Source organism: Corvus hawaiiensis, chromosome 5 (assembly GCF_020740725.1).
Source record: "Corvus hawaiiensis isolate bCorHaw1 chromosome 5, bCorHaw1.pri.cur, whole genome shotgun sequence".
NCBI lineage: Eukaryota > Metazoa > Chordata > Aves > Passeriformes > Corvidae > Corvus > Corvus hawaiiensis.
Window position 1 is genome coordinate 43,888,621 of NC_063217.1, and position 22,536 is coordinate 43,911,156.

Sequence of the window (22,536 nt, forward strand, 5' to 3'; positions counted from 1 at the left end):
ATATATTGTAGCCACAGGTTTTTGCCAATCTTTTGGGTTTTGCTTGATTCTGCTTGAAGAATTTGGACTTGAAACATAGTGGTCTGTCTGGAAGAGAAGTAATGGAAAAGAAACCCCTAAACCCAGCAAAATCCAGGAGAAACCTTTCTTCTCCATTCAGGAAGTCATTCTTGAATGTTTCTTACACTATGGATAGTGACAGACTGAAATGCTTGCAGTACATAAAAGCTCTTGCACGGATTGTGTTTCTAGGTTGGGGTGCCGCTAAATGAGACTAAGGGGATGTTTTGATTTCTGCAATTTTATGTCTTGGTAACCCTCTGTGCACTGTGAAATTGACGGCTGCATGTTCTTCTGGTTCTGCTCCCTCTAGTGAGCCACCAGGAGGTCTTGTTAGTCCTCCGGCTAGGGAGGATGACAACTTAGAGGTGAGGATCCACATGTTGTTGTCTTTTCAGATTTGTGGGAAGGGAGGGGAGAGAAGGGGAGCTGCACAACTCAGTTGTCTTAGGTGGGATGGTGTGGGCAGCTGGCTGGAAGCACAGCCCTTGCTCTGAAGCTCCAACTTGCACATCCCTCCATGTCCCTTCTTGGTGGTGTCTGTAGAGGGAGAAGCCCTTGTCAGGATGGTACCGGCTGATCTGTGAGTTCCTTGTAGTTCTAGCATTGACTGATGGAAGTCTTTAGTCCCAAATCCCTTCTGTGGTTTCCATTCTTGAGCTGCTGATAACCCAATATGAAGTGTTTAGGGTTATCATAGCAGAATTAGCCAGTTTTGGGAGAAAGAGGGAAGGAAACAGCTCCAGCCCAAATCCAAGTAGGGACTGAAACAGGGGAGCAGGGAGTACCGTGTTCAGGGTGGTTCCTAAGTGCCTCCATTTCTACCCCATTGCAGCAGCGAGAGCAGAATCAGTGGCACCCACTTATTTGTTTTCAGAGCAGCAGCTCTTTGTGCTACTGCTTTGAATGTTCTTAACCAAACTTAGAGGGCAATACCCCACCCTTCCTCACCTCCTGTGCTATAGCTGCTTTCTGAGCTGAGGTTTGCCTGCAGCACAGGGGTGCGCACCAAAGCCTAATTGTATCTTCTTTTCTCTCCCTTCCCTTATGCATCGATGGAAGCTTCTTCAAGGTGAGTTGAAGTTTTACAGTTGAAAACGGATTTTATCTGAAGTGTTATAGGTCTTTTTGTTGTTCTTTTCCAAGAAACTCGAGTGGCAGGGATTGAAACTACTTTTAGCAAACGGCAAAGGCCAGGGCTAAAGCCTCTGGCCAGTGTCTTAGAGAATGGATCCAATGTGTGTGTGATGGCCTCCATCAGTCATGGCGGAAAATCCCTGCAGTAAAAGTTGTAGCGGAATACTTATGCAGAAGGAACTTTAATTTGGTGGCTCTTTCTGCAGTTCTAATTGATTAGTGATTGATTAGTGGTACATGGACACTGGAGTTGCAGAGGTCATTGCTGCCTGTGGTTTCTGAGAGTTAAAAGGCAAACAGCATTTTGTGACCCTTTGGGTGTTACTGACCAGGCCATTAAAGATTGATCTCCCTTTAAGTTGGTCAGTATGTTGTCCACAAAAGTTGGATTTGTTACTGGGGTGCAACAGGTCAATAATTATATGTGGTGATGCGATACCTTTATTGTATTTTTATATAAGTTTTCTGTACCCCAATGGTTCATCCCTACCTTCCCCACTCCTATTCCCAGTTGGTTTGCCCCAGACCCAAGCCGCTCCCCCGGTGCTCCCTACATGGCTGTTCTCTTCCCCTTGTTCTAGCTCTTTCCCTATCAATCACCCAAGCCCCCTCGTGTTGTTCCCGAAGGTCCAGTGTCCATCACCTGAAACCTCCCAGTTTACCCTTATATGGTCCCCGTCAATCCCCCGAGACCCTACCCCTCTAGATACTTCCCCCTTTGGAAATCCCCTAAACCTCGATGCCCCATTGGGGCATGTGATCCATTTCCCTCCTCCCCTTGAGGCTATTGGCCCAAGGAAATGTCTATCCTTGTCCATATCCCTCCCTTAGCGATTTCTATTGGTCCTCAGTTAAGCCATCCCCATTGTACCGCCTCCCTTTATAAGAGGTTCCCTGGAGCTGCTCGAGGCTTGTCCCCTGTGAGTTGCCTGCGGTAAACTTGGATTATTCCGTGTGGCAAGCGTCCTTGCTACTTTTTATCCTCTCCCTCGTCCGGACTGCTGACAGCCACTGTGCCTGGAGCTTCAGCTCCCCTGGGCAGAGCTGAACTCCTGAGGAGCAGCTTTAAAGCCAAGAGCCTCCAGCTGCTCCCCACTTCTGTCACATACCGCAGGAGCTAGCCTGGGCAGTGGTCAGTGGCGGTCATTGCGACAGTTATACACTTGAGACACTGATTGTTTATTCCAGCCTTGCACAAGTCTGGGTGCTCAGTGGTATTTCACAAATCAGGCACACCCACTATCAAAACTTTTCATGATTTATAAATTTTAGCAAACAAAGGAATGAGTATTATTGGTTACAAGTTACATGGTTATCTTATTAGTTAGTATTCTGTCTTCTCCTGGTTAACGATTGTCTCACTTCTCCTGGTAATTAGTCCGCATGCTCAGTCTCTCTCTTCTTTTGGGATGGGGAGTTCCTGCTTTTGGTCTTGAGTTCCCGCTCCGTGAGTCGGTGGTCGCAATCTCCCCCTGCCGGAGTTGGTTTTACTGGCCAGAGCTGATTGCAGGACAGCTGGGATTTTTGCTTACTTCAGTTTCTTCCTTGTTTCAGGAGCTGTGCCAGGTTTCCTTTTGGCGCAGCAATTCTGCATTCTTTGTGTCCACTCTCAGTGGGCATCCTTCTCGGCAAGCTTTGTTAACCTTCCCCTAGGTCTGAGCTCCTTGAAGCATGACAAGCCCTGAACCTTTACAAGGCACTTCTACCAACAAGGAATTAGTTTTTCTAACCCATGGAATCACTTAGAGCTTGCTTGGTAGTTGCTGTCTATTTCATGGATTAAATCTCCTTTCTAGTTGATTGGGCTTGAAAGTACACAAAGATCCAATATATCTATACAAACAGCATCTTTCCTTAAGAAATCTTTTACATATTCTACGTTTTGCATCACATATAACTCCACTTTCAAATTCCCTTAACTCAGGAGGGAGATGATGACAATTTCTAAGGGGCCACGGCTCCATGGAATTTTAGCGTTTCCAAGGACTGTCCTTTAGAATCTCTCCGGTCATGTTTTTAGCCGTGCATAGGGTGGATAGAGCAAATGTTTTGCGATGGTCTGTAGCAGAATACTCGCAGTGTCTGGAATGGTTTCAGCCTTACTATTTGGGAAAGTAGCTTGTTTAAGATTGTTTTTAACCCAGCTGAATCGGGTCCATTTAAAATAGGAACCATTAGTGACTATTTATACAACTCGTTTCAAGGGTAGTTGCAGGGAGAGAGAGATGTAACTTCCGAAAATTAAATTACAGGGCATGAACAGCAAAGGAGAAATGTCACACGGAACAGCCACGAGCAGGTGGATGGCTCTGGTAATGGAACAGGAGCTAATGATGCACCTGTGGCTGATGCAGCCCCTGCAGAAGAGGGAGCAGAGGAGGAGGCCACTGCAAGTTCAGAGTACGTATGGCTCATGCCCTACCAAACACGGAATTCTGTCCTTTTTTTTCCTTTTCTGTACAGAACTAAGTTATATTGCTGTGCCTGGTTTATCTGGGAAGCCTTCCCTTACTCTACTTATTACCCTCCTTCTCCCGTGTTGCATGATGAGCAAATGATACCTTTTGCATTTTGGGAGAAAAGGGCAGCCCAAGGCAGATGTACAACTTTGCACACAACCTTAGAGACGAGTGTGGGGGTATGGCAAGGAAGGGGGATTGGTCACAGGCCACAGCTCATAATGTATTGCATTTACTTTTTCTGACCAGCTCTAGTAGCGCTGTTAGATATGGAAATAATTCCATTGTTATCAATGAGGCTTGGCATCATGGGACCGGCAGGCAGCAGCCGGGCAAATGCCAGCAGAAATTCCCTGCTTTTTCACACGCGGCATCAGCTGGCTGCCTCTCTCCTGGAGCTGGAGCCGGAGCCCTCCTTCCCAGGGCAGGCTTGCACACAGGCGGTTGTGGAGGTCATGCTTTTATGGCCAGTCCTGGCAGTCACAAGGCCTGATTTGTTTGCATGTGTGATGGGGATGTTGCAGTCCAAGCTGGGTGCCTGCATAGTAAAACCCCCATTCTGCAGAGAAACAGGAAAGTCCTGCTGTAGGAGCACTCCATTAGGATAAGAAAGGTGCAATGCATTAGACTGGTGAAATTAAATCGGGTGTCCGTGTCACTAGGGGAGACAAAGAACATGAGAATTATGGTATAAGGTTTTCTGAAGTGTTTCTTTGGGGTGGGGGGGAAAGACACAGGTTTTAATGAAGCTGGGGTGCTTTGAGCCTTTTGGAAAGGCAACGTAGGAGAGCACTTGAGTATGGAACTTAGGTGTCAGGTCTTAAATATGCCACCTCAAGGGCTTCTGCCGTTCTAAACCATAATGCATTTTGCCAATGAATTTGTAGATGTTTAAGTTTTGGTTGTTTAGTCTGTCGGTGAACAAATCCCACCACTTGATTAATATAAAAAAGGAATACTTTGTTCCTTCAGTCTCAAGCTTCTCTGTTACTGAATGAGCCTTGCTGCTCTGTTTAGGTAAGGCTGAAAGAGCTCAGTGCTGCAGCATTTAACATTGACCAAGGGCTCCTTCCTGGGGCTGGAGCTGGCCAGAGCCTTGTTACTCTGTAGCGTTAGACTTGGGTCCTGGAATGAATATTCTGGGGTGAATAGTTCCCAGCGGAAAGCTGGATGCTGCAGTTCCAAAGCTGTTATTGATGACCTGGGGGAAGTCAAAGCTGCCGTACCTAAACTGCTGGAGACTGCTGTTACTTCAAATCCCAGAGCAGAGTGACTGGCTGCACCTTTCTCCTGGTGAAAGACCCAGGACACTCTTTCTGTCAGGGCAGGGAGACCCTAACTGCTCATCATGTGCAGCAAAGAGAGTTAAAGACAGCAGGGTTCTTCAAAGGAAATGTGTCATGGCTAGTCAGTGCAGTTGCATGATCATGTGAGCTTTTATGTATCAATAAGCACTGCAGTGTGGTGATATTAACAGCTGCATGTTCTTTCTGGTTCTGTTTCCTCTAGTGCCCAGCGAGGAGTTGTTATAAGGTGTCCGATTTGCATGGATGTTTACTCAGAGGTGAGGATCCACGCACTGTCATGCTTTCTGCTTTGTGGGAGGGGGAAGGGGCCAGAAGGGGAGCTGCTCAAGTCAGTTGGCTGATGTGGGATGCTGCGGGCAGCTGCTGGAAGCAGAGCCCTTGCTGTGAAGCTCCACAAGTCCCTTCTTGGTGGTGAAGGTACAGGAAGGAGCCTTGGCCAAGATGGCACTGGCAGATCTGTGGGTCCCTCGTTATTCTGATTGCAGGTGCTCTAAAGTCTCATTTGCCTGGTGCCAGCGGAGCAGCAAAGTCAGATTCTTTCCTCCCAATACATGTTGTGGTTTTCTTTCTTCCAGATCATGGAACATGGACGACAGCTTGTGGCAACCATGTGTGGCCATGTCTTCTGTAGTCGGTGCCTCCCTATTGCCCTGGAGACTGACGAGCTGTGCCCAACCTGCAGGGTGGACCTCACACTTTATTATGACCTATATCATCCCATTTATTTATGAGTGCTTCCACTTCTCAGGACAGACTCAGATGGAGCCTGGAGAATAGGCGATGTAGAGACTTGTTTCTCCATGTATATAGTTCTTCCTGTATATAGTTTCAAATTTGCTGAATTCAATTTTAAATACAGTTTTGATTGAGTTAAACATAGTCTGTCTGCTCCTCTATGCTGGACTCTGCTGACACACAGAGATGTTGTTTAACAGGTGGAAATAAGGCTCGTGGTCTGAGCAGTCAGAAGCTCGTTCTTTCCATCCCGCTGTAGTCATTGGTTTGGGAGAAATGTGCTGAAGACACATTTCAGGGTCTCAGGGCCGACTCTGGTGGACACTTGGGTGAAAACGCTGTGATTTCATTGCTCAGAAGATGGAAAGAGGAGCGGGTTGTGCACACATCCAAAGAAAGCAATTTTCTTTGAGAATAACTGGTACATAAACAAACTGCAGCATGTAGTGTTGTAAGGTTGCATTCTAATTAGAATCTGGAGGTTTTTGAAGGAATGTGTTTTTGAATGTCTGAAGTTGGCTACTGACTTTGAGCTGTTACCAGTACAACAGTGTTGCAGCTCCAGTTCCTTCAACTGCAGCAAGATAATCCTAAGTGACATTGAAGAGAAATGCAATTGTCGAGAGACATAATAATTGGACATAAGAAAGGAAAGAAAGTTACTTCTGCTCTATAAAAGCAATAAAGAGGAAAGGGCGGATCTCAGGTAAACAATGAAACTGTGTGCCACGAAACAGAAAACTCAGATGACCAAGCTGAAGTGAGGCCCTCTGTGTGTTCAAAGTTAGTCATCTGTGTGGACATGTATCCTTATTTTTGGTTTTTCATTTTTGTCTTTATTGTGTTATTTATCGGCTTGCTCAGCCATATTTCAAGAGGTCTTAGCATTGCCGTATTTAGGCAGGGGTAGTAATTGGGCCCCCTAATTTTTAGGTGGCTTGATCTTAACAAAAAATATTAAAACATTAGTTTTAGTCTGATCAAGCCATCTTTTGATTTTTGTTTTTAAGGAAAACTACGTAAGTGGTCAAAATTACTCAAAGATAATCCTTAGACAGACACACGTAAAATGATTTACTTCCAGGGCAGCCATAAATGTTAGACTGATGTTTTCTGTTTCTCACTGTTGCTAGACTTTGAGCTGCTTGGTGGATGTAATGACAGTAAGCAGAAATGTCTTTTTAAATAGCTGTATTCCTTGGTGACATGCTCTGCCAGGCATTGTCATTGAAAAGAGCATTTGAAGAAAGCCTTTGTGGTCAAGGAAGTTTGATCTTAAGTAACCTGCAATGAAATGGCACTCAGCTGATTTTATAATAGGCTTAAACTGATGTTAGTTTGTCTCTACGTCATCAGCTGTGGCTATTTTCTTTTAAAATGTTGGTTTAGGGTTAGAAATTAACCCTGTCCATGAATAGATAGCTATAATTTTTAGAAAGTACTGATTGAGAGAAACATTGATGGCCAAAGGTGACTGAACAGTTGAAGCCTTGGTTTCAGTCTTGATGCATAGTTGTCAGCAGAAGGAAAAGCTCATTTTCAGCTCATTCCATCACTGATGTGTAGGCACAGAAGAATTGGGGGTTTTTTGAGCATTGGAAGCCCAGACCAGAGAGACAGCATATTTGTGTCCTTCATTTCCCATATTCAGTGCTTTGGGACTGGTACGAGGTGCTTAATCATTCATACCTTAAACGTGTATTTGGAATTGCTTGAGCATCTTAGCATTTTTATATAAAGTGTCAAATCTCCTTTGGGATTTTTCAAAAAATGGAAAAGTTATCCACACCCGCTCTTAAACACTCAACATGTTGCCAATTACCCAAAAGCAAGAATTGGAATAACAGAGATAATTTGGTAAGAAATGAGCCTCCTCATGTAGACCATGAGCTGAACATATCCTCGTGATCTGCACAGCATTGGATCGATTTCCACAACTCTGCCCACAGCAGAGAGCACCCAACGGGACCAGTGGCTGAGGAGCAGCCCTGCCAGAGGCAGGGCAGGGATGGGTTCCCTGCTGCTCTCAGGAGCCCCGGCCCATCCCTGTGAACACAGGTCCAGTGGCAGAGTGGCTGGAAGGAAAACTGAATATTAATTCTGCTTTTTTTGCTGTGTCACCTATCATAGCAGAGCAGGGCCTCAGGAGGAAGGTGCTGTCCCCGGGAGCAGAGCAAACCTCCTCAGCCCTGTTGGGAAATTCTGGCAGAGGAATAGTTGAACACGTGAAAATGTCGAGGCCTCAGAGACTTGAAATAAGGCGGAGGGTTAAGGCCGGGTTTAAATTTCTCTTTGTTTTGGGCAGGTGGTGTTTAGTGGGGTTTCTTCTGCCCTCCAAGGGCTGCAGTGATCCTCAGGTTCCTCAGGCTGAAGGCGGAGGGAGGTGCAGGTCTGCCCCACGAGGCCCCGTGAGGCCCCACGTGCAGAGCTGTGTCCAGCTCTGCCCAGCAGCAGCAGGATGTGCCTGTGGAGCAGGGCCGGAGGAGGCCGTGGGCATGTGTGGAGGCCTGGAGCACCTGTCCTCTGCAGGCAGGCTGGGAGAGCCGGGGCTGTCCAGCCTGGAGAGGAGCAGGGTCCGGGGAGGCCTCACTGCGGCCTCCCAGTGCCTAAAGCGGGCAGAGAGCGATGGGAAAGGGGAAGGGTTTTAGACTAGAAGATCGGGGAGATTGGGATCAGATGTTCGGCAGAGCTGTGAGGATGGTGAGACATCGGAACCGGCTGCCCAGAGAAGCTGTGGATGCCCTGTCCCTGGAATGTTCCAGGCCAGGCTGGACAGGGCCCTGAGCAGCCTGATCTGGTGGGTGGCAGCGGAACCAGGTGATCCTTGAGGTGCCTCCATGGCGTTGTGGAGCTCCATGGGTGTGCAAAACGGAGACCCGTTACTGGGCATGGAATGTTGGCACCGGTTGCCAGGGGCACTCCTGCTCCCAAGGTTGTGTTGACACCGAGTCTGCTGAGCCAGTTGACGGATTCCCTGCTGCGCAGCAGACGCGGAGCATCCGTCTTCTCCATCCCAGGTGGGAATAGAGAGCGATTTGCTGACCTTTGCGAGGCAAACTCTGGACTGACTGTACAGGTGAGTGCAGCCGATTCTTGAAAAGGCTTCTGATGCTGAGGGGCTGGCCTGGGCTGCAGGATGGGCTGCAGGTGGGCTCAAGTACTGGGGTCACGGACTTCCCCTCCAGTTACGGACAGAAACTGGAGACTCGGCAGTGGGAGTCTTGGGGCATGGGAGTATTCAAGAGAACAGGCATTCCAAATTGATGATCTCTCCTTTTCTGATAGGTTTGGAAGAACAGTTTTCTGGAACCCTGAAAAATCTGCAGTGGGCTACCAGAAGGAAGCTAAGGGATTGATCTCTTCCCTGGCATTCCTTTTTTGGTGTTTGTCCCACTTGCTTTTCTGGTGCTTTTAGATCACAAAACACCATGAGCTCAGTAAGTACTTTACTACTCAATGCAGATCTGATTCTTGAAACATTTTCCAGGGGACTTCTAGAAAAGAATTCTAGAGTTTGGAGTAAATGCACAGAAACAGAAATCTTTCCAAACTTCCTGTGACTTCTCGCTTTTGGATATTGAAGGTTCTGAACCTCTGTGGGTGCTGGCAATAGTTCAGAAATGCTTACAGTGTGAGTAACAACATGATAGAATTGGGAACTGGTCTCCTCATTTTCAAGCCATTGGACAGGCTATTTGCTGGTGAGGCAACATGTAGGAGATGAGGGGCGATGTCTTTTCCCTGATGTGATGTGCTAAGGTGAAAATGGTCCATAGCACCATTTGATGCCTATTCCAGCCTTTGCGGGAGTGTTTTCGGTATCCTCGTGTGCTGTCATTGGTGCTGCAGAACCCGAGGGCTGTGCTAATATTGCTGCCACAGAAAATGCTAAGGCTTTGTTCTCTCTCAGCGTCAGCGAAAGCGCCCTGGAGGAGCGCTTGACTCCACACAAGCTCGGAAACGGAGCAGGCTGCTGCCTTCCAGTGCAGGTGGAACTTCACAAGCAGAGCTAATAGACCTTGAAGGAAGTGGTACACTTGCTTTTGAGCCTGGTAAGAACAGCAATTGCTTCTGGAAGGTTTGGGTTCATTTGAATGTGTGCTTTTGCCAGTTTCTAGGCCCGTTACTGGGGAGGATGGGAAACCTTGGGGTTTAGGAAGCACCTGATATGGCATCCCTAACAGCAAGGCTTCTGACAGCTGTTTTGGTTTGTTCCTGAGCTCAGTACAGTGGCCGCTAGTGGGAGATGAGCTCTGCAGCAAAGGTCCTCAAGTGCTGCTCAAACACCTGAATGTATGCTCTGATGAGCTGGCAGTCACCATAGATGCCACAGTGGAGGGTGGCAAGCTGAGTTTGGGATCTCCCAAGCTGGATGAAGATAAGGAAAAGTTTGTCTTTAGCTGTGCCCCATCCCTCAAGGGAACAATCTACACTATGGTAAAACTGTAAAAAAAGAGGATCCCCTCTAGTGTTGGTTGGTTGCTTTTTTCCTTTTGTGTGCTAAACATTCCCCTGTGTGAGATGAATCATTTCTTGCTGTGAAGCTCCCATAGCTGTTGACATCCAACAGAACTTGTGAGGGACTCAGCTGCTCTTCCTCTTGCACTGCCCCTTCAGAGGACAGGGCTGGTAGTGCTCCCTGTGGACTGCTGGGGCAAAGCTTGAGTGCAATGTTGGACGTGCTCCTGAAAAAAAGAAACCCAGGGCTCAGTGAATCCAACCTCAGCCTGCTCCGCACTGGCAGCCCTTTTAATTCCTCTGCAATCTCTGATCTTGATTCTGACGTTCTGTTTTTCAGCTGGTGAAGAAGTCGTCATAGATCTCACGGGCGAATCTTCTGGGCCTGAAGTCATCGTTATCAGTGATGATGAGTCTGATGTGGTAAGTAGTGAATGGCACACTCCCCTCCATCTTGCAGTCAAATTAGTTTTCTTGCCAGGTTCTGGCATCTTACTAAGTACCCTGGCGTCAAAGGTTGGAACATGGCTCTGATTTACCACATTAGACACAGTTCCCAGTCGAGCCCAAACACACTCATGAACACATCAGCATCCCTGAGAATTGCTTGCAGAGAGGGGATGAACAACCTAAGAGAGGTTGTTGCTTCAGTGATTTAAAGGAGAGCACGGGAAGTCTTTGACTTCTCAAATGAGAAGTGTTTTAGCTGCAACATCAGTTTAAGGTACCCCTCTCACTGAGGTGTAAAACACAACTGCACCTTACTGGGGTGCAAACTAGTTCTGTTCCTTATTCCAAGAAGCCTTTAACAGAGTCACGTTTGTTTGCTTTTTTAAATTTCCCCCTTCTATTTTGAAGGAATTGAATTACCAAAGTATGGGTATTGATCTAATATCGACACCCAACTAAGACGGACATAAACTCCCTAACAGTGTAGAGTTAGAAAGTGTATGTTTATTCCAGCGCCAGGCAGCTGTGCAGGATAGCTCCCTAATGTGCAGTGCAAAATTACAAGCCAATACAGAGTCTGTTTAATTACAGAGGTCTTGAATATTCAAAATACAAATGCAGATTTATAACACTGACACCTTCCATTCTCTTCTTCGTATAGTATTTAGTTTGAAAGTCATGAAGCATGCGTAGTTTGTTCTTTGAATTGTGTTGGTTGTCTCTTTATTTGGGGAGTGGTCTTAAAAGATGAAGTAAAGCTACTCTCCCTCACTTTGGCCTTTCTACCTTTCTGATTTTTGACAATACAAATTACTCTTGGGGGACTTCCAGTTCCTCCTTTTGTGACTTCTGAATAGGCTCTCAGAAGTGGAAATTAGTAATTGTCTCCATTTCTTTAAATCTATTTATCAGGGTTTCTGTTTCTCATTAAAAGCACAGCTAAACAAATAGAAAAGTGACAGGCAATTAGCTACCTACATCTAAAAACTTATTTCGGGTCTGGCTCTCTTTGACTACTTATTAACATTTTATCAATTCCAGCCGGGCCATCTACTTTAACTAATTTCAACAAAGCTAGCCTTTAACTAAAATCTTAATGCTTCTTTTAAAATCCATGTTTCAGAATATTTTTGATCCAGCCCACAGTGCAGTGTGTCTGCTCAAATCTGGGGTGCCACTGCTGCTGTGCAAAGCAGAAACATGCAGCAAACATAGCATGGCAGCTATCTCCTGACAGGCTTGTTGCTGAACCTTTGCAAAGAAAAGGCCTCCAATTTTACATCAGAATTTGCATGACCCACCTCCACTTTTACCAAACACAAGAGCAGCTTTGGGTATGGGGTTTTATGTCTTCAGCAGCTCTTCATGTACTAAGCAGTGTTCAGGTGAATTAGCCAGTTTGGGGGAGAACGAGGGAAAGAAACAGCTCCAGCCCAAATCCAAGCAGGGACTGAAACAGGGGAGCAGGGAGTACCGTGTTCAGGGTGATTCCTAAGTGCCTCCATTTCTACCGCACTGCAGGACACGGAGCAGAGCCAGCAGCAGCCACATCCTTCCAGAGCATCAGAGAATTCATCCGAGGCCCTGGCAAGGGATGATGAAGAGGAAGCAAGAGAAAATGATGGGTATGTGAGAGAGAAAGGGTCTATCTAAACTCCAACTTCAGATATGTGGTAGGAACAAGTTTGTGCCAAGCTTTTGGCTTCTGCTGAACTCTGTGCAAATACTTCAGACCTGGAATAGAGTGGCCTGCCTGGAAGAGAATTAAAATAAACCCAGCAAAATCCAGCAGAAGCCTTTCTTCTCTGTTTGTGAAGCCATAATTGTATAGAAGAGAAGGGCTTGACATGCTGAAATGCTGGCAGTACATAAAAGGTGTTGCAGTGCTTGTGTTTCTGGGCTGGGATGTTGCTTAATCAGAATAGGGCATGTTTTAAGTACCACCATGTTCTTTGTTGGTAACCCTTGGTGCCCAGTGAAATAAATGGCTGCATGTTCAAATGGCTGCACATTGTTTCTGGTTCTGTTCCCTCTAGTGCATGGCCAGCAGGTCCTGCTAGTCCTGTGACTAGGGAGGACGACAACTCAGAGGTGCAGGACAGGGAGCAGAGCCAGCAGTCCCCACTTGGTTCCAGGGAGGCAGAGAATTCAGCTGAGCTACGGGCAAGTGACAATGAAGAGGAGCCAAGAGACAACAATGGGTATGTGACACATGAAGTGTCTCTCCAAAGTGTAATTTCCTACATACAGTTGACACAGGATTTTGCCAAACTGTTGGATTCTGCTTGATTCTGCTTGAAGGATTCTGATTTGGAACATAGTGGCCTGGAAGGGAACTAATGGAAAAGAAACCCCTAAACCCAGCAAAATCCAGGAGAAACCTTTCTTCTCCATTCAGGAAGTCATTCTTGAATGTTTCTTACACTATGGATAGTGACAGACTGAAATGCTTGCAGTACATAAAAGCTCTTGCGCGGATTGTGTTTCTGGGCTGGGATGCTGCAAAATGAGACTAAGGGGATGATTTGATTTCTGCAATTTTATGTCTTGGTAACCCTCTGTGCACTGTGAAATTGATGACTGCGTGTTCTTTCAGTTCTTTCAACTCTAGTGAATGGCCAGACCGTTTTGAGAGTCCTCCAAATTCGCAGGATGACATCACAGAGGTGAGGATCATGTTCTTACAAGATGTTCTTATCATTTCTGCTTCGTGGGAGGGGAGGGGACAGAGGGGGAGCTGCACAACTCAGTTTTCCCTGGTGGGATGCTGTGGGCAGCTGGCTGGAAGCACAGCCCCTTGCTGTGAAGCTCCAACTTGCACGTCCCTCCACGTCCCTTCTTGGTGGTGTCCCTAGAGGGAGAAGCCCCTGTCAGGATGGCACCGGCAGATCTGTGTGTTCCTTGTAGTTCTAGCATTGACTGACAGACTGCACATACTCCAAGTTCTGTTTGCCTGGTGCCAATAGAGCAGCTAACTGCAATTCTTTGCCCCAAATTCCTGTAGTTGTGGTTTCCATTCCTCAGGAACTGTTCATCCAACATGAAGTGTTTAGGGCTATGACTGCAGAAGTTGCCCTTCTTGGGGCTAACGAGGGAAAGAAAAAGTTCTAGCCCAAATCCAGTCAGGGATCTGAAACAGGGAAGCAGGATGGAGTGGTTTCAAGCAGATCCTAATCTGTCTCCATTTTCACCCCACTGCAGGACTGGGAACAGAGCCAGCAGTACTCGCTTGGCTCCATCTCATCAGATAGTTCGTCCGAACCACTGCCGAGCTTCCTTTTTCTGGAACCAAGAGATATTGAATTGTATGTGACAGATAAAGTGTCTCTCCAGAGGCTAATTTCTTGTTGCTGTTGTCCGCAGGGACGGCGGCAAGAATCACGACATAATTCCAGGGAAGAATAGCTTCCTTTATTAGTTTAGAGACCAGCTTATATACTTTGGTCCAAAAGAGTGGCTGGAGGTCATTGGTCCTTTGACCATCCACCTCCTAGAATGATTGGCTGAATGCTACAACACCCATTCTCAAAATACTATTCTCAATGAACCAAAACAATATCCACAGTAGTCCCCAACAACCTGCACCTGCAAAAATAATTTACAAAATAGCAAACGGTTTCTCAGCTCGTCTGCGTGAGAACGGAGACTTTCACAAAGGGTGTAAAAAGCTTGAAAAATTTCTCTGCTAGCCTTTCTCAGCATCCATAATTTCTGATATATTGTAGCCACAGGTTTTTGCCAATCTTTTGGGTTTTGCTTGATTCTGCTTGAAGAATTTGGACTTGAAACATAGTGGTCTGTCTGGAAGAGAAGTAATGGAAAAGAAACCCCTAAACTCAGCAAAATCCAGGAGAAACCTTTCTTCTCCATTCAGGAAGTCATTCTTGAATGTTTCTTACACTATGGATAGTGACAGACTGAAATGCTTGCAGTACATAAAAGCTCTTGCACGGATTGTGTTTCTAGGTTGGGGTGCTGCAAAATGAGACTAAGGGGATGTTTTGATTTCTGCAATTTTATGTCTTGGTAACCCTCTGTGCACTGTGAAATTGACGGCTGCATGTTCTTCTGGTTCTGCTCCCTCTAGTGAGCCACCAGGAGGTCTTGTTAGTCCTCCGGCTAGGGAGGATGACAACTCAGAGGTGAGGATCCACATGTTGTTGTCTTTTCAGATTTGTGGGAAGGGAGGGGAGAGAAGGGGAGCTGCACAACTCAGTTGTCTTAGGTGGGATGGTGTGGGCAGCTGGCTGGAAGCACAGCCCTTGCTCTGAAGCTCCAACTTGCACATCCCTCCATGTCCCTTCTTGGTGGTGTCTGTAGAGGGAGAAGCCCTTGTCAGGATGGTACCGGCTGATCTGTGAGTTCCTTGTAGTTCTAGCATTGACTGATGGAAGTCTTTAGTCCCAAATCCCTTCTGTGGTTTCCATTCTTGAGCTGCTGATAACCCAATATGAAGTGTTTAGGGTTATCATAGCAGAATTAGCCAGTTTTGGGAGAAAGAGGGAAGGAAACAGCTCCAGCCCAAATCCAAGTAGGGACTGAAACAGGGGAGCAGGGAGTACCGTGTTCAGGGTGGTTCCTAAGTGCCTCCATTTCTACCCCATTGCAGCAGCGAGAGCAGAATCAGTGGCACCCACTTATTTGTTTTCAGAGCAGCAGCTCTTTGTGCTACTGCTTTGAATGTTCTTAACCAAACTTAGAGGGCAATACCCCACCCTTCCTCACCTCCTGTGCTATAGCTGCTTTCTGAGCTGAGGTTTGCCTGCAGCACAGGGGTGCGCACCAAAGCCTAATTGTATCTTCTTTTCTCTCCCTTCCCTTATGCATCGATGGAAGCTTCTTCAAGGTGAGTTGAAGTTTTACAGTTGAAAACGGATTTTATCTGAAGTGTTATAGGTCTTTTTGTTGTTCTTTTCCAAGAAACTCGAGTGGCAGGGATTGAAACTACTTTTAGCAAACGGCAAAGGCCAGGGCTAAAGCCTCTGGCCAGTGTCTTAGAGAATGGATCCAATGTGTGTGTGATGGCCTCCATCAGTCATGGCGGAAAATCCCTGCAGTAAAAGTTGTAGCGGAATACTTATGCAGAAGGAACTTTAATTTGGTGGCTCTTTCTGCAGTTCTAATTGATTAGTGATTGATTAGTGGTACATGGACACTGGAGTTGCAGAGGTCATTGCTGCCTGTGGTTTCTGAGAGTTAAAAGGCAAACAGCATTTTGTGACCCTTTGGGTGTTACTGACCAGGCCATTAAAGATTGATCTCCCTTTAAGTTGGTCAGTATGTTGTCCACAAAAGTTGGATTTGTTACTGGGGTGCAACAGGTCAATAATTATATGTGGTGATGCGATACCTTTATTGTATTTTTATATAAGTTTTCTGTACCCCAATGGTTCATCCCTACCTTCCCCACTCCTATTCCCAGTTGGTTTGCCCCAGACCCAAGCCGCTCCCCCGGTGCTCCCTACATGGCTGTTCTCTTCCCCTTGTTCTAGCTCTTTCCCTATCAATCACCCAGACCCCCTCGTGTTGTTCCCGAAGGTCCAGTGTCCATCACCTGAAACCTCCCAGTTTACCCTTATATGGTCCCCGTCAATCCCCCGAGACCCTACCCCTCTAGATACTTCCCCCTTTGGAAATCCCCTAAACCTCGATGCCCCATTGGGGCATGTGATCCATTTCCCTCCTCCCCTTGAGGCTATTGGCCCAAGGAAATGTCTATCCTTGTCCATATCCCTCCCTTAGCGATTTCTATTGGTCCTCAGTTAAGCCATCCCCATTGTACCGCCTCCCTTTATAAGAGGTTCCCTGGAGCTGCTCGAGGCTTGTCCCCTGTGAGTTGCCTGCGATAAACTTGGATTATTCCGTGTGGCAAGCGTCCTTGCTACTTTTTATCCTCTCCCTCGTCCGGACTGCTGACAGCCACTGTGCCTGGAGCTTCAGCTCCCCTGGGCAGAGCTGAACTCCTGAGGAGCAGCTTTAAAGCCAAGAGCCTCCAGCTGCTCCCCACTTCTGTCACATACCGCAGGAGCTAGCCTGGGCAGTGGTCAGTGGCGGTCATTGCGACAGTTATACACTTGAGACACTGATTGTTTATTCCAGCCTTGCACAAGTCTGGGTGCTCAGTGGTATTTCACAAATCAGGCACACCCACTATCAAAACTTTTCATGATTTATAAATTTTAGCAAACAAAGGAATGAGTATTATTGGTTACAAGTTACATGGTTATCTTATTAGTTAGTATTCTGTCTTCTCCTGGTTAACGATTGTCTCACTTCTCCTGGTAATTAGTCCGCATGCTCAGTCTCTCTCTTCTTTTGGGATGGGGAGTTCCTGCTTTTGGTCTTGAGTTCCTGCTCCGTGAGTCGGTGGTCGCAATCTCCCCCTGCCGGAGTTGGTTTTACTGGCCAGAGCTGATTGCAGGACAGCTGGGATTTTTGCTTACTTCAGTTTCTTCCTTGTTTCAGGAGCTGTGCCAGGTTTCCTTTTGGCGCAGCAATTCTGCATTCTTTGTGTCCACTCTCATTGGGCATCCTTCTCGGCAAGCTTTGTTAACCTTCCCCTAGGTCTGAGCTCCTTGAAGCATGACAAGCCCTGAACCTTTACAAGGCACTTCTACCAACAAGGAATTAGTTTTTCTAACCCATGGAATCACTTAGAGCTTGCTTGGTAGTTGCTGTCTATTTCATGGATTAAATCTCCCTTCTAGTTGATTGGGCTTGAAAGTACACAAAGATCCAATATATCTATACAAACAGCATCCTTCCTTAAGAAATCTTTTACATATTCTACGTTTTGCATCACATATAACTCCACTTTCAAATTCCCTTAACTCAGGAGGGAGATGATGACAATTTCTAAGGGGCCACGGCTCCAAGGAATTTTAGCGTTTCCAAGGACTGTCCTTTAGAATCTCTCCGGTCATGTTTTTAGCCGTGCATAGGGTGGATAGAGCAAATGTTTTGCGATGGTCTGTAGCAGAATACTCGCAGTGTCTGGAATGGTTTCAGCCTTACTATTTGGGAAAGTAGCTTGTTTAAGATTGTTTTTAACCCAGCTGAATCGGGTCCATTTAAAATAGGAACCATTAGTGACTATTTATACAACTCGTTTCAAGGGTAGTTGCAGGGAGAGAGAGATGTAACTTCCGAAAATTAAATTACAGGGCATGAACAGCAAAGGAGAAATGTCACACGGAACAGCCACGAGCAGGTGGATGGCTCTGGTAATGGAACAGGAGCTAATGATGCACCTGTGGCTGATGCAGCCCCTGCAGAAGAGGGAGCAGAGGAGGAGGCCACTGCAAGTTCAGAGTACGTATGGCTCATGCCCTACCAAACACGGAATTCTGTCCTTTTTTTTCCTTTTCTGTACAGAACTAAGTTATATTGCTGTGCCTGGTTTATCTGGGAAGCCTTCCCTTACTCTACTTATTACCCTCCTTCTCCCGTGTTGCATGATGAGCAAATGATACCTTTTGCATTTTGGGAGAAAAGGGCAGCCCAAGGCAGATGTACAACTTTGCACACAACCTTAGAGACGAGTGTGGGGGTATGGCAAGGAAGGGGGATTGGTCACAGGCCACAGCTCATAATGTATTGCATTTACTTTTTCTGACCAGCTCTAGTAGCGCTGTTAGATATGGAAATAATTCCATTGTTATCAATGAGGCTTGGCATCATGGGACCGGCAGGCAGCAGCCGGGCAAATGCCAGCAGAAATTCCCTGCTTTTTCACACGCGGCATCAGCTGGCTGCCTCTCTCCTGGAGCTGGAGCCGGAGCCCTCCTTCCCAGGGCAGGCTTGCACACAGGCGGTTGTGGAGGTCATGCTTTTATGGCCAGTCCTGGCAGTCACAAGGCCTGATTTGTTTGCATGTGTGATGGGGATGTTGCAGTCCAAGCTGGGTGCCTGCATAGTAAAACCCCCATTCTGCAGAGAAACAGGAAAGTCCTGCTGTAGGAGCACTCCATTAGGATAAGAAAGGTGCAATGCATTAGACTGGTGAAATTAAATCGGGTGTCCGTGTCACTAGGGGAGACAACATGAGAATTATGGTATAAGGTTTTCTGAAGTGTTTCTTTGGGGTGGGGGGAAAGACACAGGTTTTAATGAAGCTGGGGTGCTTTGAGCCTTTTGGAAAGGCAACGTAGGAGAGCACTTGAGTATGGAACTTAGGTGTCAGGTCTTAAATATGCCACCTCAAGGGCTTCTGCCGTTCTAAACCATAACGCATTTTGCCAGTGAATTTGTAGATGTTTAAGTTTTGGTTGTTTAGTCTGTCGGTGAACAAATCCCACCACTTGATTAATATAAAAAAGGAATACTTTGTTCCTTCAGTCTCAAGCTTCTCTGTTACTGAATGAGCCTTGCTGCTCTGTTTAGGTAAGGCTGAAAGAGCTCAGTGCTGCAGCATTTAACATTGACCAAGGGCTCCTTCCTGGGGCTGGAGCTGGCCAGAGCCTTGTTACTCTGTAGCGTTAGACTTGGGTCCTGGAATGAATATTCTGGGGTGAATAGTTCCCAGCGGAAAGCTGGATGCTGCAGTTCCAAAGCTGTTATTGATGACCTGGGGGAAGTCAAAGCTGCCGTACCTAAACTGCTGGAGACTGCTGTTACTTCAAATCCCAGAGCAGAGTGACTGGCTGCACCTTTCTCCTGGTGAAAGACCAGGACACTCTTTCTGTCAGGGCAGGGAGACCCTAACTGCTCATCATGTGCAGCAAAGAGAGTTAAAGACAGCAGGGTTCTTCAAAGGAAATGTGTCATGGCTAGTCAGTGCAGTTGCATGATCATGTGAGCTTTTATGTATCAATAAGCACTGCAGTGTGGTGATATTAACAGCTGCATGTTCTTTCTGGTTCTGTTTCCTCTAGTGCCCAGCGAGGAGTTGTTATAAGGTGTCCGATTTGCATGGATGTTTACTCAGAGGTGAGGATCCACGCACTGTCATGCTTTCTGCTTTGTGGGAGGGGGAAGGGGCCAGAAGGGGAGCTGCTCAAGTCAGTTGGCTGATGTGGGATGCTGCGGGCAGCTGCTGGAAGCAGAGCCCTTGCTGTGAAGCTCCACAAGTCCCTTCTTGGTGGTGAAGGTACAGGAAGGAGCCTTGGCCAAGATGGCACTGGCAGATCTGTGGGTCCCTCGTTATTCTGATTGCAGGTGCTCTAAAGTCTCATTTGCCTGGTGCCAGCGGAGCAGCAAAGTCAGATTCTTTCCTCCCAATACATGTTGTGGTTTTCTTTCTTCCAGATCATGGAACATGGACGACAGCTTGTGGCAACCATGTGTGGCCATGTCTTCTGTAGTCGGTGCCTCCCTATTGCCCTGGAGACTGACGAGCTGTGCCCAACCTGCAGGGTGGACCTCACACTTTATTATGACCTGTATCATCCCATTTATTTATGAGTGCTTCCACTTCTCAGGACAGACTCAGATGGATCCTGGAGAATAGGCGATGTAGAGACTTGTTTCTCCATGTATATAGTTCTTCCTGTATATAGTTTCAAATTTGCTGAATTCAATTTTAAATACAGTTTTGATTGAGTTAAACATAGTCTGTCTGCTCCTCTATGCTGGACTCTGCTGACACACAGAGATGTTGTTTAACAGGTGGAAATAAGGCTCGTGGTCTGAGCAGTCAGAAGCTCGTTCTTTTCATCCCGCTGTAGTCATTGGTTTGGGGGAAATGTGCTGAAGACACATTTCAGGGTCTCAGGGCCGACTCTGGTGGACACTTGGGTGAAAATGCTGTGATTTCATTGCTCAGAAGATGGAAAGAGGAGCGGGTTGTGCACACATCCAAAGAAAGCAATTTTCTTTGAGAATAACTGGTACATAAACAAACTGCAGCATGTAGTGTTGTAAGGTTGCATTCTAATTAGAATCTGGAGGTTTTTGAAGGAATGTGTTTTTGAATGTCTGAAGTTGGCTACTGACTTTGAGCTGTTACCAGTACAACAGTGTTGCAGCTCCAGTTCCTTCAACTGCAGCAAGATAATCCTAAGTGACATTGAAGGGAAATGCAATTGTCGAGAGACATAATAATTGGACATAAGAAAGGAAAGAAAGTTACTTCTGCTCTATAAAAGCAATAAAGAGGAAAGGGCGGATCTCAGGTAAACAATGAAACTGTGTGCCACGAAACAGAAAACTCAGATGACCAAGCTGAAGTGAGGCCCTCTGTGTGTTCAAAGTTAGTCATCTGTGTGGACATGTATCCTTATTTTTGGTTTTTCATTTTTGTCTTTATTGTGTTATTTATCGGCTTGCTCAGCCATATTTCAAGAGGTCTTAGCATTGCTGTATTTAGGCAGGGGTAGTAATTGGGCCCCCTAATTTTTAGGTGGCTTGATCTTAACAAAAAAAATATTAAAACATTAGTTTTAGTCTGATCAAGCCATCTTTTGATTTTTGTTTTTAAGGAAAACTACGTAAGTGGTCAAAATTACTCAAAGATAATCCTTAGACAGACACACGTAAAATGATTTACTTCCAGGGCAGCCATAAATGTTAGACTGATGTTTTCTGTTTCTCACTGTTGCTAGACTTTGAGCTGCTTGGTGGATGTAATGACAGTAAGCAGAAATGTCTTTTTAAATAGCTGTATTCCTTGGTGACATGCTCTGCCAGGCATTGTCATTGAAAAGAGCATTTGAAGAAAGCCTTTGTGGTCAAGGAAGTTTGATCTTAAGTAACCTGCAATGAAATGGCACTCAGCTGATTTTATAATAGGCTTAAACTGATGTTAGTTTGTCTCTACGTCATCAGCTGTGGCTATTTTCTTTTAAAATGTTGGTTTAGGGTTAGAAATTAACCCTGTCCATGAATAGATAGCTATAATTTTTAGAAAGTACTGATTGAGAGAAACATTGATGGCCAAAGGTGACTGAACAGTTGAAGCCTTGGTTTCAGTCTTGATGCATAGTTGTCAGCAGAAGGAAAAGCTCATTTTCAGCTCATTCCATCACTGATGTGTAGGCACAGAAGAATTGGGGGTTTTTTGAGCATTGGAAGCCCAGACCAGAGAGACAGCATATTTGTGTCCTTCATTTCCCATATTCAGTGCTTTGGGACTTGTACGAGGTGCTTAATCATTCATACCTTAAATGTGTATTTGGAATTGCTTGAGCATCTTAGCATTTTTATATAAAGTGTCAAATCTCCTTTGGGATTTTTCAAAAAATGGAAAAGTTATCCACACCCGCTCTTAAACACTCAACACGTTGCCAATTACCCAAAAGCAAGAATTGGAATAACAGAGATAATTTGGTAAGAAATGAGCCTCCTCATGTAGACCATGAGCTGAACATATCCTCGTGATCTGCACAGCATTGGATCGATTTCCACAACTCTGCCCACAGCAGAGAGCACCCAACGGGACCAGTGGCTGAGGAGCAGCCCTGCCAGAGGCAGGGCAGGGATGGGTTCCCTGCTGCTCTCAGGAGCCCCGGCCCATCCCTGTGAACACAGGTCCAGTGGCAGAGTGGCTGGAAGGAAAACTGAATATTAATTCTGCTTTTTTTGCTGTGTCACCTATCATAGCAGAGCAGGGCCTCAGGAGGAAGGTGCTGTCCCCGGGAGCAGAGCAAACCTCCTCAGCCCTGTTGGGAAATTCTGGCAGAGGAATAGTTGAACACGTGAAAATGTCGAGGCCTCAGAGACTTGAAATAAGGCGGAGGGTTAAGGCCGGGTTTAAATTTCTCTTTGTTTTGGGCAGGTGGTGTTTAGTGGGGTTTCTTCTGCCCTCCAAGGGCTGCAGTGATCCTCAGGTTCCTCAGGCTGAAGGCGGAGGGAGGTGCAGGTCTGCCCCACGAGGCCCCGTGAGGCCCCACGTGCAGAGCTGTGTCCAGCTCTGCCCAGCAGCAGCAGGATGTGCCTGTGGAGCAGGGCCGGAGGAGGCCGTGGGCATGTGTGGAGGCCTGGAGCACCTGTCC

General features: G+C 46.4%; 2 protein-coding genes and 1 long non-coding RNA gene across 3 annotated transcripts; all 3 read left to right on the top strand.

The window, feature by feature from the left end:
• Window positions 1-906: 906 nt before the first annotated feature.
• On the top strand, window positions 907-5,694 carry LOC125326647 (E3 ubiquitin-protein ligase RNF4-like). Its single transcript, XM_048305106.1, has 4 exons — window positions 907-1,132; window positions 3,450-3,597; window positions 5,166-5,220; window positions 5,539-5,694. The coding sequence occupies exons 1-4, from the start codon at window positions 1,108-1,110 to the stop codon at window positions 5,692-5,694; spliced, it is 384 nt and encodes a 127-aa protein (XP_048161063.1). The 5' UTR covers window positions 907-1,107.
• A 3,366-nt stretch (window positions 5,695-9,060) lies between these two features.
• LOC125325844 lies at window positions 9,061-10,547 on the top strand. The gene is made up of 3 exons (XR_007203574.1): window positions 9,061-9,135; window positions 9,609-9,750; window positions 10,497-10,547. It is a non-coding gene; the product is annotated as an uncharacterized LOC125325844 (long non-coding RNA).
• Window positions 10,548-15,226: 4,679 nt separating this feature from the next.
• LOC125325651 (E3 ubiquitin-protein ligase RNF4-like) lies at window positions 15,227-20,105 on the top strand. The gene is made up of 4 exons (XM_048302809.1): window positions 15,227-15,452; window positions 17,770-17,917; window positions 19,480-19,534; window positions 19,853-20,105. The coding sequence occupies exons 1-4, from the start codon at window positions 15,428-15,430 to the stop codon at window positions 20,006-20,008; spliced, it is 384 nt and encodes a 127-aa protein (XP_048158766.1). The 5' UTR covers window positions 15,227-15,427; the 3' UTR covers window positions 20,009-20,105.
• The last annotated feature ends 2,431 nt before the right edge of the window (window positions 20,106-22,536 follow it).

What these genes read in the sequence shown, in the direction of transcription:
- LOC125326647 (XM_048305106.1), top strand. Translation starts at nt 1,108, where the DNA reads ATGCATCGATGGAAGCTTCTTCAAG. An exon ending in TCGATGGAAGCTTCTTCAAG is followed by an intron (nt 1,133 to 3,449) that starts GTGAGTTGAAGT and finishes ATTAAATTACAG; the next exon opens with GGCATGAACAGCAAAGGAGA. An exon ending in GAGGCCACTGCAAGTTCAGA is followed by an intron (nt 3,598 to 5,165) that starts GTACGTATGGCT and finishes TGTTTCCTCTAG; the next exon opens with TGCCCAGCGAGGAGTTGTTA.
- LOC125325651 (XM_048302809.1), top strand. Translation starts at nt 15,428, where the DNA reads ATGCATCGATGGAAGCTTCTTCAAG. An exon ending in TCGATGGAAGCTTCTTCAAG is followed by an intron (nt 15,453 to 17,769) that starts GTGAGTTGAAGT and finishes ATTAAATTACAG; the next exon opens with GGCATGAACAGCAAAGGAGA. An exon ending in GCATGGATGTTTACTCAGAG is followed by an intron (nt 19,535 to 19,852) that starts GTGAGGATCCAC and finishes TCTTTCTTCCAG; the next exon opens with ATCATGGAACATGGACGACA.